Here is a 16,616-nt window from a genome sequence, read left to right as displayed (position 1 = left end):
TGCCTGATGCCCATTTTGAAGGGACAGAGTAGGTCCCGTGAGCTCCTGGCTGGGCTCTGCAAGCTTGGAGGCAGGAGCGAATCACTTAAGACCATGGGGACTTCGCACCATGCGCCAGTTTCCCTCCAGCACTCTCCCCCTGGCTGCATTTGGCCTGAATTCCAACAAATGCTGGGCAGGCTTTTAACAAGTACTAGTTAGAGGCAATGTCAGTTACAGCCTGCCTGAGTTCCTCCTTGTCCCGGTCCATGTCTTCTTGTGCCGCCTACTTGCAAGGCCAGCCTGAGCTTAGCAGGCCCCTTGAAGTCATAAAGAACTCGGGTAAGGCTTCAGGGAGACAGACCCAGATGAAGCTGAGAGCCTGTGGAGAAGGATCTTTACTATCTCGCAATCCATTTTCTCTGCTAAGCTGACCCTAAATTCCTTTCCCCCGGTCACACAGCAGAGAAGGTGGCTTCACTGCCCCCAGGGTCACTCATCAGCTCTGCCACTAACTAACTGAGTGATTATTAGACAAGTCACTTCCCCTCTGCAGGCCACAGCTTCTTCATGACGAAAAAGAAACTTAAGGCACCTCTTGGGGAGATAAGGCTGCATTCCGGAAACAGCAGTGCAGAGGCATTTTGCTAGGATGGTTGCTCAACTAGGAACTAAAAGCCATTAAGAAGTTGCCCTTTCCTTGATGTTTTTAATCACTAATCATATGTTTGGAGGTACTGAGTGGTTATAATTATAATATATATGCCGCGTAGAAAGTGAATTAATTACACAATGAAACAATTAGGGCTTAATTAAAATACAGTAGGCGTGTAATTCACACATGCACCTATCTCTGCAACTAAGCATATTTTATATCTGATATTCTTGACTGAGGAAGACATGCAGATTTGATGTACACAGAACACAGGTGGCAAGGCAGGAGTACACGTCTGGCTTGGGAGGGAGGAGTTTAAAACACTCGTTTTGCAGCAGAGGAATGTGATCAACGAATGAGAGGTGAGAGGCAGGCACTGCAGGGAGGTGCTCTGGGGCCCTGGGCCCTCCGTCCTGCTGTCTCTGGTGCCTGCCCAGCCAGGGACTCCGAGCAAAAGGCCATGTTCTGAATGGCCCTTCGCCCATCCCTTTCCCAGTCTCACAGAACTTCCCCTGAGGATCCCTGGCACAGGTGAGGAAAGCCAGTCTCAAAGAGCTTCAGGGATTGTCCCAACTCACAGACTTAGAAATGTCAGAAAACAGGACTTGAGCAGAGGCCTGACTGGCTCCTGAGTCCACCCGCTATGATCACACCTTTCTGGAACCAACCCCACTGGATTCTGTTTTCTACACTTATTTGTGATCTGATAGGATTTGAGAGGCTGACCTTAGCTACAACCTCTTTGCAGGCTGCAAAGAAGACCCAGTGCTTCCTGTGTTTCCTTCTTCTTTTCTTTGGCTTCACTAAACTGGGTAGCCAATTTTCAATATCACCCCTCAGGCCTTCCTAAATAGCAGTGGACCTGGGAGTGGCAAAGACAAGGAAATGGGGGAGAAAAGAGGGGGCAGGACGTGCAGGAAAGAGCACGTCTGTCTGTCTACTTGCGCATGGTCCCCTGAACATGGTCTTGTTGTTCAGCTCCCTACTGCAGCCTGCCCAGGGCTCCACTCCATGGCTTCCTTCTGGGCCAGACCAGCACCCAGCCTGGAGGCTCCATCCACTTTGGCTGCAATGCCGGATACCGGTTGGTGGGACACAGCATGGCCATTTGTACCCGGCACCCCCAGGGCTACTTCCTGTGGAGTGAGGCCATCCCTCTCTGTCAAGGTGAGAAGCACAGGGGACGGGGGGTAACAAGGGGCTCTGATCCTGTTCATATCTTGGGCTTGTACCAGGACCAACCACTTCCAAAGTGGGTTTCCTCATTGATAGCTAGTTCATTCTTTCAGCAAACTTATATTGAAGATCCACACTGTCTTGAGCCCTGGGGATCTATAAAACACAGTGCTAGTGTTCTCAGAGCAATGAGGGAGATGGATTTTGTAGCCACATAAATGCAAAATGGCAGAGGAAAGAAGTGCTCTCTCAGGAATATAGACAGTGCTGTGGGGGCCCAGAGGTAAGAAGTCCTCCTCCTTTTGGGCAGCCAGAAGGGCTCCCAGAAGAGGGGATACTTGGGCACAGGATCATCGAGTGAGAAGGGTGTGGGGCCAGGCTTTGGCAAGGGAAACATTCTAGACAACAGCAAGAGCATTTGCAAAACCACAAACTTGAGAGAGATCACAAGCTATGCAGAGCAATCTGGGCTGGCTGAAGTGCTAGGTCAGAGGAGGACAGGGAAAGAAGGAAGCAGAGAACAGCCACCATAACAATACTCAGTTATCAACAATCAAGCCTGTGATGTGCACCAGGCAATTTGTATGCACTGCCTCCCATAATTTATGGGGCTTTTTTTCCCTTAAAGTGATACACATTCAGACTAAAAATCTGAAAAAGAAAAAACCTATAGATATGCAAAAGAAAACATTTTAAATGGCCTATAATCCCATCAACCAAGATCAGCACTGTTAACATTTCAGCACATTTCCTTTGGTATTTTATATATTGTTTACAAAAATGGCATCATCAGTGCACAGAGCACTTAATATTTCTTAACATCTATCATGCAGCTAAATGCTCACCCTCTTCATTGTTTTTGATGGTTGCATAGTATTATAGACAAACTGTTATTTATTCAAATATAGTCCTCTTGTGGGTCATTTGAATCTCCATATTTTTTGCTAGTATTTACAGTGCTGCTATTAAAATCCTTATAGTTAGATCATTATGAACACCCGAGTTTATTTCTTGAAGTAAATTCCCAGAAATGAGATGGTTGAATCATAGCCCGTGCAAAATCTACAGCTTTGGGTACTTACTGGCCTCAGGAAAGCTTGTCTTCACTGTCGCTTCCCCCAGCAGCACGTGAAAGTTGCCCTTTCTCCCACATTCTCAACATCAGGTACTTCAGTAATACAAGGTAAGAAAAACTTTGCCAATTATATATACATAAAAAGGAAATCACATTGGTGTTTGATTCCTTGTTCTTTGGCTCCCAGTGTGGTGATGTACTTTCTTAATGACATCTGTCATCTCTGACCCTCAGAACCTTCTTGCCTGCGCCTGAACATTCTCAAAGAACAGAAACAACGTGTCCTTAATATGATACCTGATGCCCTAAGCAAAGGTCCCAGATGACTGACTGTCCAAAAATGGCAAAGATCATTTGGCTTTGGTTTCCATGTCTCTTGACTGTATCAGCACAGACAGGTCTCTTCTCCAGAGCTCCAGGTGGAAGCTGGCATGCCCCCCACATCTCTGTTTTCTTCTGTCACTTTCCAAAATAAGCCCCACTAGGCTTCTGCCCACTCATCCCCTTACTACTCTGTTCTCTGTTTCTCCCCATCCCCACCCCAAGCTTCCCACTGACACCCTTCCTCTCAACCATTCCCTCTGAGCTCTCTGGAATCCTGGTTCCATGGCCAACAGGCATGCCCCCTTGGTCATTAAGCCAGAGGCTCTCTTCACTTCCTCCCTCCAAGGAGACTGTTTCTCCTCTAAGAGCACAGATCCTGTGGCCCTTTCAAGTAAAGGGTGTTAACTCCCCATTTCCCACATAACCCAAGGCCAGGAAAGGCCTGGCATTTGTCCAACCCCCTATTGCTGCTTCAAAAGCATAACTTCTCCAACGGCCATATGTCATTAGAGATTCTATGACTCCTAATGCTTCCTCCTCCTTCCCCAGCCCATTTTCTCACCACATATTCCCTCCCTCAAAGGTCTAATTCTGCCACAGCTTCAAATACCTAGTGATTCTTCATCTGCTCTTCTAGCTGTAGGAAGAACCTCTCTTACCTCAGGGTTTGGAGGATTCTGTTTTGGCATAGAGATCAGCAGACAGGCTTCTAGTCTCTAATTTATCTTCTGTCTTGTTAGTTATCCTCAAGAGCCAGAACAGGGTCAGAGAGAAGTGGCTGCTGCCCACTTCCTTCAGCTGATGTCTCCAGATTGACTCCTTATGCAAAATGTCAGTAGGGATCTAAGTATTTCATCCTAAAGGATTCAAAGAAGTAGGGCAGTTAGTTGATCACATGACAATTTGGCTAATCTAGTACACCAAAGTTGCTTAAAGTCTTACTGTTTAGGCATTAAAAGAGCATCATATTCAAATGCTCCTTATTTCCTCATTCCCTCTGTGTTCCTAATCTTCCTCTTTTTGTCCCATATCCAGTATCTGAATCCTTCTTGCATCTTGGTATCCAGCCCCTCCCCATCTGGATAGTCCTTCCTTCCCCATGTCTTAAGGGGGCCCTAGCCCTATGCCTCTTCTTAGTTCTATACATACCAGTAGCATTCAGCATCATTGTTAGCCAACATGGATGGGACTTTTCTCTGCTTGAACTTATTCTGGCTTTGAGTGAGGGAGGTCTGAGCTCTAGACTAGTTACAAAGGTGGGAGTAGATGAGGGATAATCATGGGTACTCTAATTAATCTCTCTTCATCTGTAATAGCTCCTGAACTATCAAAGGACAAGCGTGGCTTACAAATACTAATCTCTTTCAAAGATCGCACAAGCTACTCTTACCTAAGTAACATATATTCCTCCATAAGCATAGTGTAGTCCCTACTCCTTGTAAAATAGTGACCCTGGCCATGTTGCTGCATATCTTCCTCTCATGAGCTGTCACCTGGAGATTTCCTTCTCTCTGTATTCCTGAGTTAGTGTTACCATTTTTTATATCACATATCTTGCCCTTTCTTGGTGTCCATACTCTTTTTAATGGAATATAGCCTCAAGTAAATTCCTCCAAAGGGTTCATGAGAGGTAAATTATCTGACTCTTTAAATGTCTTTAAATATCTTTATTTTTGCCCTCACACATGCCTGGTAGATTAACTAGGTATAAAATTGTAGGTAACAAATCCCTTCCTTTAGAAAGTTAAAGATATTGTTCCATTATCTTCAAACATCCATTGTTACTGATGGGAAGTCTGATATCAGTCTTATTCTCATTCCTTCACAGAGATGTCATATTTTTTTTTCCTCTAAAAACTTGTAGGATCTACTGTGTCTTTGGTCTTCTGAAATTCCGTAGTGATGTATCTAAGAATCATCCCCTTTACATCCCTTTGGCTCCCATTCAATATGAAGACTTGTGCCTCTATTCAGCTCTGGGAAATTTTTATCTGTGATAATTCCATTCCTCCACTTTCATATCTCTTTCTGGGACTCTGACCAGTCGAGTATCGGACCTACTGGATGTTGATTGACCTCCTGTGTTTTCAGTCTTTTGCCGTCATTTTCAATCTGCTGTCATACAATCTTTTTGGTCTGCATTCTGGGAAATTCCCTTTACTTTTAATCGCCAGCTGTTTCTATTCCTTATTTTGGCAATCATATTTTTTATTTAAAAGAGTTCTTCTTTGTTCTTTTTCTTTTCCAAAGCAGTCTCTTCTCGTTTTATGAATACAATACATGCCTGATTACAAGTTTAAAGATTATGTATCTTCTATTTCCTGAGTTAGCTCTGTCCTAGAGGAGACCTTTTTTCTATTTTTCAATTTTTTTCTGTTTTTAATCTTTTCTTTGTGTTTGTCTTTCATGCCTCTGGTTTTCTTCTTGTGTATAGTGGCCCTTCATTGTTCATATGTTAAAGGGTGGATCAATTTTCTTCCAGGTAGCAGATGTGGGTTTACCTTTGTTGTTATTATATACAGATATCTTTGCCCATTAGGTCTCTCCCATGAAAAAGAAGCTCAGTTGAATATGTGGCAGAGATGAGCACGGAGAGTATCAGTCTTTAGGCTGAGGGCCCTTAAATCTTAGAACTAAAAGAAGTGTATCTGGGATGCTGACTCATACCTCAGGAGCCCAAATATTCTCAAGGGAGTTATTTTTCTTTGTTTCCTCAAGTGGAAAATAAAACCCTCTCTATTTTGTTTGGAGAGTAGATCCTTGAAGGCCTCTACACTGTATTTAAGGGAAAGGATAGAGGAGAACTGTTCTCACCCTATTGCTACCTCCATGTATTCTGGGCTGCAGCTTTCCTGCTCTACTGAATCTATTAACACACTTGCATCTTCCAAAGTTTTTTTTGAAATCTCCTCTGCTGGTGATCCTCAAATTTTCTTTTTTGTTATGAGGTGTTTTCCTTTTGCTAGTCTTTACTGTAATTTTACTAGGGCCTTGGGGGAGAGGAACTATAAAAGAGCATTCTCAGAACATCATCTGGAATCAGATAAGCTCATGAGTTTTTTTTCCCCTTTGCTAGCTCTTTCCTGTGGGCTTCCGGAGGCTCCCAAGAATGGAATGGTGTTCGGAAAAGAGTACACAGTGGGGACCAAGGCTATGTACAGCTGCAGCGAAGGCTACCACCTACAGGCTGGTGCCGAGGCCACAGCAGAGTGTCTGGAAACAGGCCTATGGAGCAACCACAATGTCCCCCCACAGTGTGTCCGTAAGTCCCTGGGCAGTAGAGAAGGGTATGAGGAGGGACTGGGAAAGGAGCTGAAAAGATTCCGACAAGGAATGAGCTAAAAACCCAGTAATGAGAGAAAAAAAAAAACACATACATGGAAATTGAGGGTTTAAGGGGCAGAAATGGTTGGGTGGAATCATCCACCAGCTTGGGTTCCTATTTGAAATTACTCTCAAAGCACTGCGAGACCACTGCACCCTGAGATGTTTCCATAAACCATCATAGAACTTAGGAATTACCTGATTCACTTCCTTTTAGAAGGAAAAACTATCAGAGCATCTACATGTGTGTCTTTTGATCACAAAACTCTAAAATGGCAGAGGTACAGTTCAACTTTAAGTCCAAAGTCGCAAGCTGGCAACCTAATGAGCCATATCCAGTTCAAACATACAGGATCTTGCGTTTTTCTTTTCTTTTCTTTTCTTTTTTTTAATGAGGAGTAACTAGAAGTTTACATCTATAATAGAATATATTCAAAATATTTGCTACTCCTTTCTTGTATGCCCACCCTACTAGGGAAATCCCCCCTTGTGTGAAGATTATCTTGTATTTCTCCTTCGTTATGTTTCTTCGACCTATGGCGCGCTTTATAAAAATCTTTGTTTCCCAGCATTTTAACATTCATGTAAACATCCCCATAGCTAGTTTCCCTTGAAAAATGAAGATATGACCAAACAGAACTCACAGCCTCATATCCAACGATCAGCATTGACTGAGTACCACGTCCCTTTTTGCGGGGGTGGAGGGTAAGGTCTGCCCACCCCAGTTTGCCACATTTGCCACCCAGCCCACTTCATTTATTTGCCTAATCAGTCTGGGGACTGAAGATTCCTGGATTCATCATTATTGCATTACAGTCTCCCAGTCCCCAGCTCTGGACTCCTGTCAGTGACTTCCATAATCAATCCTCCTTTCTGCTCCTCATCTGTCCAGCTGTGACTTGCCCCGATGTCAGCAGCGTCAGTGTGGAGCATGGCCGATGGAGGCTCATCTTTGAAACACAGTACCAGTTCCAGGCCCAGCTGATGCTCATCTGTGACCCTGGCTACTACTACACTGGCCAAAGAGTCATCCGCTGTCAGGCCAGTGGCAAATGGAGTCTTGGGAACTCTATGCCCACCTGCCAAAGTAAGTGTAGGAGCAGATGGTGGGCATGTCTGGCACAGTACCTCCAACCCCAACTATCCTGTACATAGGGAGGGGAAGAGAAAGGGTATAGCCAGGGACTACAGTGTGCCTCTTTTTGAACACTCACCTAGAATCAGTATCTGGGAAGATGCCTACTCCTTTAAGGAACCCTTCTCACAAACTTGTCATCTTATTAACAAGCTGCCTTTGTCCAGGCAAGCATCCACTGATTCATTTATTCAACATTCATGCCAGGTACTGTAGAGGTATTAAGATACAAATTTGTGGTTCCTGTCCACAAGAAGCTTATGGTCCACTGGAGGGGCAGACAGATAAGGAAGCAGTGGTCATGGGGTGTGGAATGGCCTCTAGTGGGAGTGGGTATAGGAGGAATGAGTACAGCACAAGAGCAGGCCACCTAAGTGTGTCTGCCTCTCCCTTTATTGTTAATTTTCTCTGGTTCTTCAAGATGTTTTAAAAGCCAGGGTCTCTTGGAAGCAACTCTAAGGTTTATTGGAGAGTATTCTTGGGATGACCCCCACTGGGGAAGGGAAGGGAAGGCAGCAGGACTGGGAGACAGAGTGGCTGAGCTCTGATGCAGCATCAGTGAAGGCCTCAGCTGACCCCACGGGGGGTGGAGAAGCTGGCATGGCCCTCTAGAACTGCTACAGGTTGGGGTAAGGAGCCTTTGATCAAAAAATATTGGGTCCAGACTTCCCCAGGAAAGAGCATGATTTTAGATGGAAGGACTCTTCAACCAAGGCCTTCTTCAAGGGCCAGCCCTGAGGGTTGTTTGCTAACAGCTGGGAAGAAACGTCCTTCCATCCTAAATGGGAGTCCAAGTGGCTCATCCCCAGCATCCTCTACAATAGGGATATACTCATATTATTTACTTAATCAATAAGGATGTGATAGAGGAAGTATGTGTTTGTAAAAGGGTGGTAGGAATTAGCTTGTCACTGAGCAGTGGGAAGTCTGAGCCTGGGTAGGAGAAGCAGGGGCATCTTCTCTACACCTATGACCCCAAGACACTGTTGTCTTTATTCATGAAAGTGCAGACTCACAGTGGAACGTGACCGTGTATATGTCAGAGCAGAAGTCATGGGCATGTAACTTCATTACAACGAAGGTACTCACTTTTCAGTGTGGTCTTGGCCATTTGGCCTCATCTCATATGCCAGCCAGCCATACCTACTCTGTTGAGAAGGAGTGTGAAGCTGCTGCTGGGCTCAGCAGAAAGGACAGGAAGCAGTTGCAGCGTCTGCTAGGACACCTAGGAGCACACCACAGAATCGCCATCACTATACTGCAGTAGTGGTTCCTAACCAGGGTACACATCTGAACCGCCTGAAGAATTGTTTTTAAGTGCACATGCCTGGGCCCTATTTCTACCAGTTGTGAGTCGTAGGTCTAGAGTGAAGCCTGGGCATTTTATAAGCTCCTCAGGTGCCTCTGGCAATACCTTCAGTTCAGGATCACTGCCCAAGTGTGACATCATGACAGTCTCTGTCACAACCCATATTCTGATCTTGAGAGTCTGTAAAGTTAAACAGATCTTATCTTTGTCATTATTCTTAGTACCCAGAAGCAGCCATGACCCTCCACTTTGGGCTAGCTTATTAAACACTTTATGATCTTTATTTAGTCATCTCCTGTGGCGAGCTCCCCATCCCGCCCAATGGGCACCGCATCGGAACATTGTCCATCTACGCGGCAACGGCCATCTTCTCCTGCAATTCCGGCTACACACTGGTGGGCTCCAGGGTGCGGGAGTGTATGGCCAATGGGCTCTGGAGTGGCACTGAAGTCCGCTGCCTTGGTAAGTGACTTTCCCAGACCTATCCTGCCCCTTTTCCCTCCTCAGGACAGGCTAGGTACTTCCAAAACCAGATCCCAATCTTTGAACAGTACCATTTTACTTACTGTTATAAAATGCTTCATCCCAACACCAGCTATTAGACATCTCCATGACCAAAACTGAACTAGCTTCTCTTGGGGCACCCTGAAGAATGAGAAGAAATTCGAGTCCAATGAGACAAACATTTGAGGGCTTCTCATTCTGATCAAAAACATAACCCCCTCTTACTGGCCCTTGTATGACAGGTAAGCCCCAGTCTTCACCTTGGGGGCAACTTACAGCAATATATTCTTGTAACACACCTAAAATACCTTTTATATATTGGCAAGTCTTACATATATTTGTTATATATATATATATAATACATATTATATGTATAAAATAAGCAAATGACCTAAGCATAAAAATAACCTGGCTTACAGAGAACAAAGTTATCATTTCCCCTATGACTAATCCATTTACTACCTAAACCTTGGGTTCTAAGGTTCTCACTTTCCTCCTTTCTTAGACCCTTCAAGTCCAAAAGAAGCTCCCAAACCTAACAGCATAGACGGATGGTCTGTTCCAGAATGAACAGTTTTGCCCTCCCACTAACTCAGCCCTCTAGGGACACAGTCACGAGTTATTTCCACACAGCCCAAGGATGCTAGTGGAAATGCTAAGAATACACTCTACCCAAACTTCATTTAATAAAAATAACTCACCTAGTTTTACACTGTCTTCCTTGCCATTCAAGGAGAAGGAAAGGTGGGTTTAGCCAAGCCACCTGTTTTTACATAGTTATTTTCAACACAACTCGGCTTTGTCTGCCTTAATGCAGACTGAGCATGCAATAGCTCCCTCAGTAAATACTGGTCGATGAGGAAAAGGGAGGGAATAATCCCAGAGTCAGGAAAGTAACAGTGATGCTTCCTAACTGGCGTACAGACACAGAGCCTGAAGCTTGGAGATAGATGGCCACTTAGGAGACAGGCTTGGGATTTGAGATTACTGTTCCTATCACGTGAAAGACTCCTGAAGCCACTCGTGGACAGCTAATCTTAGGGGGAGGTGGGAAAAACAGTGGGTGGTTGGGTACTTGGTCCTTTTCCTCACCATCCCTGTCTCCCAACCCTAACCAAGCCCCCCCCTCCTTTTTTATAAGTTCCTCTTCCATTTATGCTCTTTCCCTGTTCCCACCAAAGCTGGACACTGTGGGACCCCTGAGCCCATTGTCAACGGACACATCAATGGGGAAAACTACAACTACCGGGGCAGTGTGGTGTACCAGTGCAACGCCGGCTTCCGCCTGCTTGGCATGTCTGTGCGCATCTGCCAGCAGGATCATCACTGGTCGGGCAAGACCCCGTTCTGTGTGCGTAAGTATGTTACCCACTCTCCCTAGTCACGGGCTCAGATTCAACATGGACGTTCTCCCTTGTTCTCTTGATTAGGTTAGCTGGAGGTTTTTGTATATTTTGTTAATTTTTGTCAAAGCTACAGTCATCACTCTATTGTTTTTAGTTTTCTGCATCAGTAGTTATCACTAATTATTGTCCACCTTTATTGGGTTCTGTACCTCCTTGTGATTGCTTTTGATTAACTTTTTGTTTATTTTCTAGCTTTTGAGTTGGAGATTTAATTCATTTATTTTCATTCTTTCATTTTTAGTGATTGCTATTGATATGTGTTTAAGATTATGAAATCTCTTGTGATTACTACTATAATCAGACCCCATAGGTTGTAATAATTAATGTTTTATTATTTATTAGAAACTCCATAATTTTGGTATTAATTTCCCCTTTCATCTAGAAGTTTTTTAATAGAAGAGGTTTGGGTTTTTTTAATGTCCAGGTAGAAAGGCCTTTTTATTTTTTAATTTTTTAAATTCATTTCTATAGTATTACATTGTATGTATTTCTACTTCATAGAATTTACTGATGTTTTCTCTGTGGCCTAATATGTGATCTATTGTAATGAATGGCTTCTGCGCATTTGAGAAGAAAAGGTATTAGGGTATAAAATTCTACCTATAATTATAAAATGTGCCTTATGGATTATGTTATGTTTTCCTATAGCTTTCTATTGTTAGTGTGCTTCTATTTTTGCTTGCATTTCCTGTCATCTCTGCTACGTAAAGGTAGTTGCTGTGTTCTTTGGCTCATACATACTCATAACTATTATATCTATATTTCAGATTGTGAATTTAGCCCTTAAAAATGTCTTTTTGTTACTCTTAATGTTTTTTAGTTTGAATTACACTGTACCTGATATTAGGCTTACAACCCCTACTTTCATCTTTTTCCATTTCCCTGGTATGCTTTTAATCTTCCCTTTATTATAGTCCTTCTGCAGCAGTTAAATGAGGTGTGTCTCTTGTATATAGCATAGAGTTGGGCCTTGCCTTGAGTTTGAAAATCTTTTCCTTTTAATAGGTTAGTTAAACTCATTCACATATATTGTTGTGACATATGTTTGGTCTTAATTCTATCATTATGTAATTACTATGTATAAAATACCATACTATGGCATTTCTTTCTCTGAATGATGTTTTTGCTTTTCCTTTTCTCGTTTTTTTTCGTATTTAGGAAAGTTTGTACACTTATGCCCTTTCCCGCAGTCAGTGCACTGACATACCAGGGTCTTTTCTCAGTATGTCCCCGTCTAAGATGACTCTTCCCTTTCTAGCAGTGACTTCAGCCCAATATCGGGACTTCTCCTGCTCGTCCCTTCTCCTTTCTATGTAGTCTTGCTCTCTGCAAAAGCTTGCAACAGAAGCATGAGAAATAGTTCTACCTGGGCTTAGCATGTAATTTAAAGTTTATAGTGTTCTCTGGCTCCTAGCTATGCTACAGGCCTGGGACTTCTAGTTTGTTTGTTCTTTTTCTTTTCCTCCCTTTTCCTTTTTTTTGGGGGGTGGGAGGGTTAGATAAATACAATTATTATTCTCCATTTCTTGGTAGTAATTTGGAAAATTTTTCACTTTTTAAAGTTCCCTAAAGTGAGCCTTTATCTAGTGTTGTGCCTTTATGTAAAGTGCACTTTTCTTAATTTTTGTTAAGGCAGGGTTTTGATTTTAATTCTTCCTCATTTGGCTTCTCCTTTTTATTTTGGCACCCCCAAAGGCTTTGCCCTAATACTCCTCTCACTTCCTAAGAGTCGTTTTTTAACCTTTAGGGAAGGGAGCCACGAAGCTCTGTGAATCTGGTGAGAGCAGTGGATCCTCCCCCAAGCTAATGCGCGCATCCAATATTTTGTACATAATTTCAGTGTGTTCAGGGATCTTATAAAGTTTGTCTCCACTCTCCCACCACCTCAGAGACCTGGCGAAGTTCTCCTTACCCTTAAGACCTGGCTCAGATGGCATTCCACTCCAAAGTCAGGAATGGACAGGTCAGGGTTGTAAATGGGTTTGCTGGCCTCCATAGCCATTCTCGTCCCACCACACCAGGCTGTCTTAAACCCCTATAGTCCACTAACAGCATGTCTCCCGCTCTGCCCAGCCCTCTCCACTAGAGTGGGGATACTACTGTTGAGATTTACTAAAGAGAACTGACCCAGAAAGATACGAGAATCAGCCACAGCAGAAACTAGGTCCTGCCTGCTCTTGCTCCCCGACCTGCATCCACTCATTTGGGTTTTGAGGTGGGGTCTTCATGGATCCAAGCACTGGGTGAAGAGAGCATCCCTCATGGCTCTTCAGCATCTCACAACTGAAATCCAGAGCGAAGGAAGAGGCCTGGAAAAAGCATCAAGTGGGAGTTCAACCAGGGCCAAGGACCCTGGAGTCGCTAAGGACCAAGAAGCACAGCAGAAGCCTGAGCATCCGTCCGTTCATGCCCTCACTCAGTCATTTCCTCAGCAAGTATTTATCAGGCTCTTCCTGTCTATGTCAGGCATAGTACAGAACCCAAGGATATAACAAGGAACCAAAGTTCCGGCCCCAGTAGAGCCCACATTCATGTGGAGGGAGAAGAGCAATGAACAAATGAAGACATACACGTAGACTGTGCCAACTGGTGTGGAGAAAAGCAGAGCAGGGCGAGGGCTGAGCCACTCTGGGGGTCATCTGTCAGGTTGTGAGTGTTACACCGTCATGGTGACATGTGAGGGGAGACCTGAGGATAGGGGCTGGAGCCAAGGGATGTTCTGGCAGAGAGGAGAGCAAATGCAAAGGCCCTCCGACAGGAACCTGCTTGGTATGTTCAAGAAAGCTCAGAGATCAATGCCACTGAGTGGAGTGAACACCACCCTGGGGGGAAAGGGGCAGCTGGGACAGAGGGGTGAGCCTGAGCCCTCTGAGACCAGGTCCTCCTCCTCTCCCCTGCCCATGGGTAAACAGATTATAAGATAAAACAGAGTCACAGGTGGACACCACAACATCACCATTGTTACTAATGAAGGCTAAGTTGGAAACCATAGCCTAGTGTGTGAACCAAATGGCATCTGTTAAATTAACCCCAAGTGGGGTGAACTTTCATCAGTCAGTGACACCACTGCCCTGGGGCAGACATTCCTGCATTGCTGGGGAGAGCCTGCGCCTGGACAAGTGGAGGTGGAGAACTTGCTCCCTGCAGGCATCCAGGCTCCAAAAGGAAGGAGGCAAAGCTGAGCCAGGCCCAAGGGGCTCATTCTTCCCAAATGGCACAGATTGGCCACCACACATCACCTGGGGTGGAGGCAGTGAAACAGCACAAGCAAGGCCAGGAATTACCCAAGTGAAGTCCCCTCACATGGAGGGAGTGGGGCAGGGGTTGTGCTCTCCTAGCACCTCTGGGTCCCCACGGTGTGCCTGGGCCACTGGTGTGGCAGGATGACCATCCCTCCGTTCAGGCTTGGTTAGTATTGCTTCTGGCTCTGTCGAGATCAGTCCAGGAACTCGGCTGGGTCTGAATGGCTGAGGGATGCCGTCAGTGTATCTGGCAGGGAAGAGTAGGGTGGGGAGCCCTGGGGATAGAGGCAGAGGAAGGAGGCAGGACTGATGACAGGGAACCACAACCCAGGCCTAACGCCCTAGGGGGACTCACAGAATGGGTTCTCAAGGTGTCCAAGCTACGGACATGCCTTTAAGGAAGAAAGCATGTCCCCACGATGATTTTAGGAAATAAAGGTTTTGCAACAGAAGATTAACTAAAGTTAGACTTAAGGCTGAACTTTACGCGTGAGAAATGCCAGGTGGGAAGAGGATGAACTTTTGTGGTGTGGGATAACAGTAGGGCTTACCTATCTTCTGTTTTGCTTACAGCGATTACCTGTGGACACCCAGGCAACCCAGTCAACGGCCTTACTCAGGGCACCCAGTTTAACCTTAATGATGTGGTCAAGTTTGTTTGCAACCCTGGGTATGTGGCTGAAGGGGCTGCTAGGTCCCAGTGCCTGGCCAGTGGGCAGTGGAGCAACGTGCTGCCCACCTGCAGAAGTGAGTCAACCTTCTTCTCCCGCTGCCCCTACCCCAGCACCTCTGCCCTCTGTGGTTCTGTAACCCATGAGCAGAAACCAGCAAATTTGGTCCTGACATTAGTTTGACTTAAATAGGGAAGACTCAGGGTAGAGAATGGTCATAAACAGGGATGTCTCAACCCCTAGATGTGGCCCTGTAAAATCTCATCACTGGTTATATAAAGAAAGCAAACGAATCTTATCTTTCAGAATAGAAATGTAAAACAATCTTATTTGCATTTCACAGAACAAATCATTCATCATTATCATAGAGAGCCCCATTCTTGATGAAAGGAAAAAGCAGCAGGGTTAGTATGAAAAATGAAAAGCAATGTGTGCAGCAGTTGGGATTTTAGCAGAAGGAAGAGAAGAAACCAAGGATGCAAGAGGCAGCTTCTGAGTACAGGATATTCTGGCCCCATCTGGGCCACTCAGGAAATAGCTTCTAAAGCTTTGAAAGGCTGTTGACAGCAGTAAAGGGCAAATGGAGCTCACTGCCTCTTACCAAGAGTGGCCTGGCAGGTTCAATGGCATTTGAGTGGAGGGGCAAAGCTGGCTGAACAGGAGTGAGCCCAGCCCGGATCTGGAGGCTGACGGAGTTCTCAGAGCCACGAGAGCAGACACTCCCTGGGCCGGGGGCTCCTCATTGCACTGTTTGGGGTGCACTGTTGGGGTGATTGGCTGTGTAATGTGTCACGTGTCATTTATAATTTATATTAAAGGACCAAATTTTTCAATTGATTTTTTAAAAATAAATCAAGATACATTCACAACTAACCTTAAAATGACCTCCCTTTCTTAACATTTCAAGATGACATTTTGAGTGACAGAAGGTTCCAGGAAACACGGGGAAAATTGCCATGACCTTGTGCTGTGCCCTCCTTCGATCCTCTGTTCAGGCAGGAAAAAACAGAGCTGCTGCTTGTTCTGGGGTGTTGCTAACCCGTGTGCCTTCTCCTCAAGAAGTGAACTGCACCTCCCCAACACAGGACACAAATTCTCCTGTAACCTCAGCTCAGCCCCTTCCCAGGGAAACATGCTCAAGGACTATCTTAAAATCAAAGGGCTGCAGTAAGGTCCTTAGAAGTCATGGCCTCATTGCACTATGTCCCGCTCCCCACTGGCCCATTCTCTGCCCTGGCAGAGCAATCTGTCTAAAGTACAAATCTGATCAAGTCACTCCCTGTATAAAAACCAGACTTCCCAGTGCCCTTGGGAGAACTGTGCTCCCCTTTGCCGGTTTACAGGGCCCAAGGGACCTGGCCAGCCTCATTCTCCACTTCCTCTGCCCAGCCTCCCGTCAGCACAGGTTCCAACCACACTGAACCTCTTCCATTTCCTCACACGTGCCCTGTGCCCACGCACTCCGGGGCTCTCCCATGGTGTCCTCAAATGCATTCCTCTGTGTCCCCCTCAATCCCCCCTCTTTGGGTGACTTAACCAAAATCAAGAGCCAGCTTGAATGTCACTTCTGAGAAGCCTTTCCTGCTCCACCCCCCTGCAAGAGGCTAGATGCTCTGCCTCGTGCTCTAGAGCATTCTCGCTACCCCTACCAGAGCACCTATCAAGCAAGATAATTTCTGATGTGTCCTTTTTTCTCTAGACCGGCAGTTCTCAACTGAGGATGACTTTACCCTCACCCCTTCCCCAAGAGGGGGCAGATGTCTGTAGATGTTTTTCCTTGTCACAGCTGGAGGGTTTCTATTAGCATCTAGTGGGT

At 45.3% G+C, this 16,616-nt stretch overlaps 1 protein-coding gene across 5 annotated transcripts in view; it reads left to right on the top strand.

Moving 5' to 3' along the window:
• The window catches only part of CSMD2 (CUB and Sushi multiple domains 2), a 600,037-nt gene that overhangs the window by 528,695 nt on the left and 54,726 nt on the right, over positions 1-16,616 (top strand). For 4 of the 5 annotated variants that reach the window (XM_073233614.1, XM_073233613.1, XM_037010709.2 and 1 more), the window contains 6 exons: positions 1,613-1,801; positions 6,286-6,471; positions 7,426-7,620; positions 9,266-9,439; positions 10,663-10,836; positions 14,703-14,876. In XM_073233614.1, the coding sequence (XP_073089715.1) occupies positions 1,613-1,801; positions 6,286-6,471; positions 7,426-7,620; positions 9,266-9,439; positions 10,663-10,836; positions 14,703-14,876 (1,092 nt within the window). The remainder of the gene's footprint in view (positions 1-1,612; positions 1,802-6,285; positions 6,472-7,425; positions 7,621-9,265; positions 9,440-10,662; positions 10,837-14,702; positions 14,877-16,616) is intronic. The other variant, XM_073233615.1, reaches the window with a different exon arrangement.

This window comes from Manis javanica, chromosome 4, assembly GCF_040802235.1.
Source record: "Manis javanica isolate MJ-LG chromosome 4, MJ_LKY, whole genome shotgun sequence".
NCBI classification, from domain to species: domain Eukaryota; kingdom Metazoa; phylum Chordata; class Mammalia; order Pholidota; family Manidae; genus Manis; species Manis javanica.
This window is presented reverse-complemented; position numbering and strand designations above follow the sequence as displayed.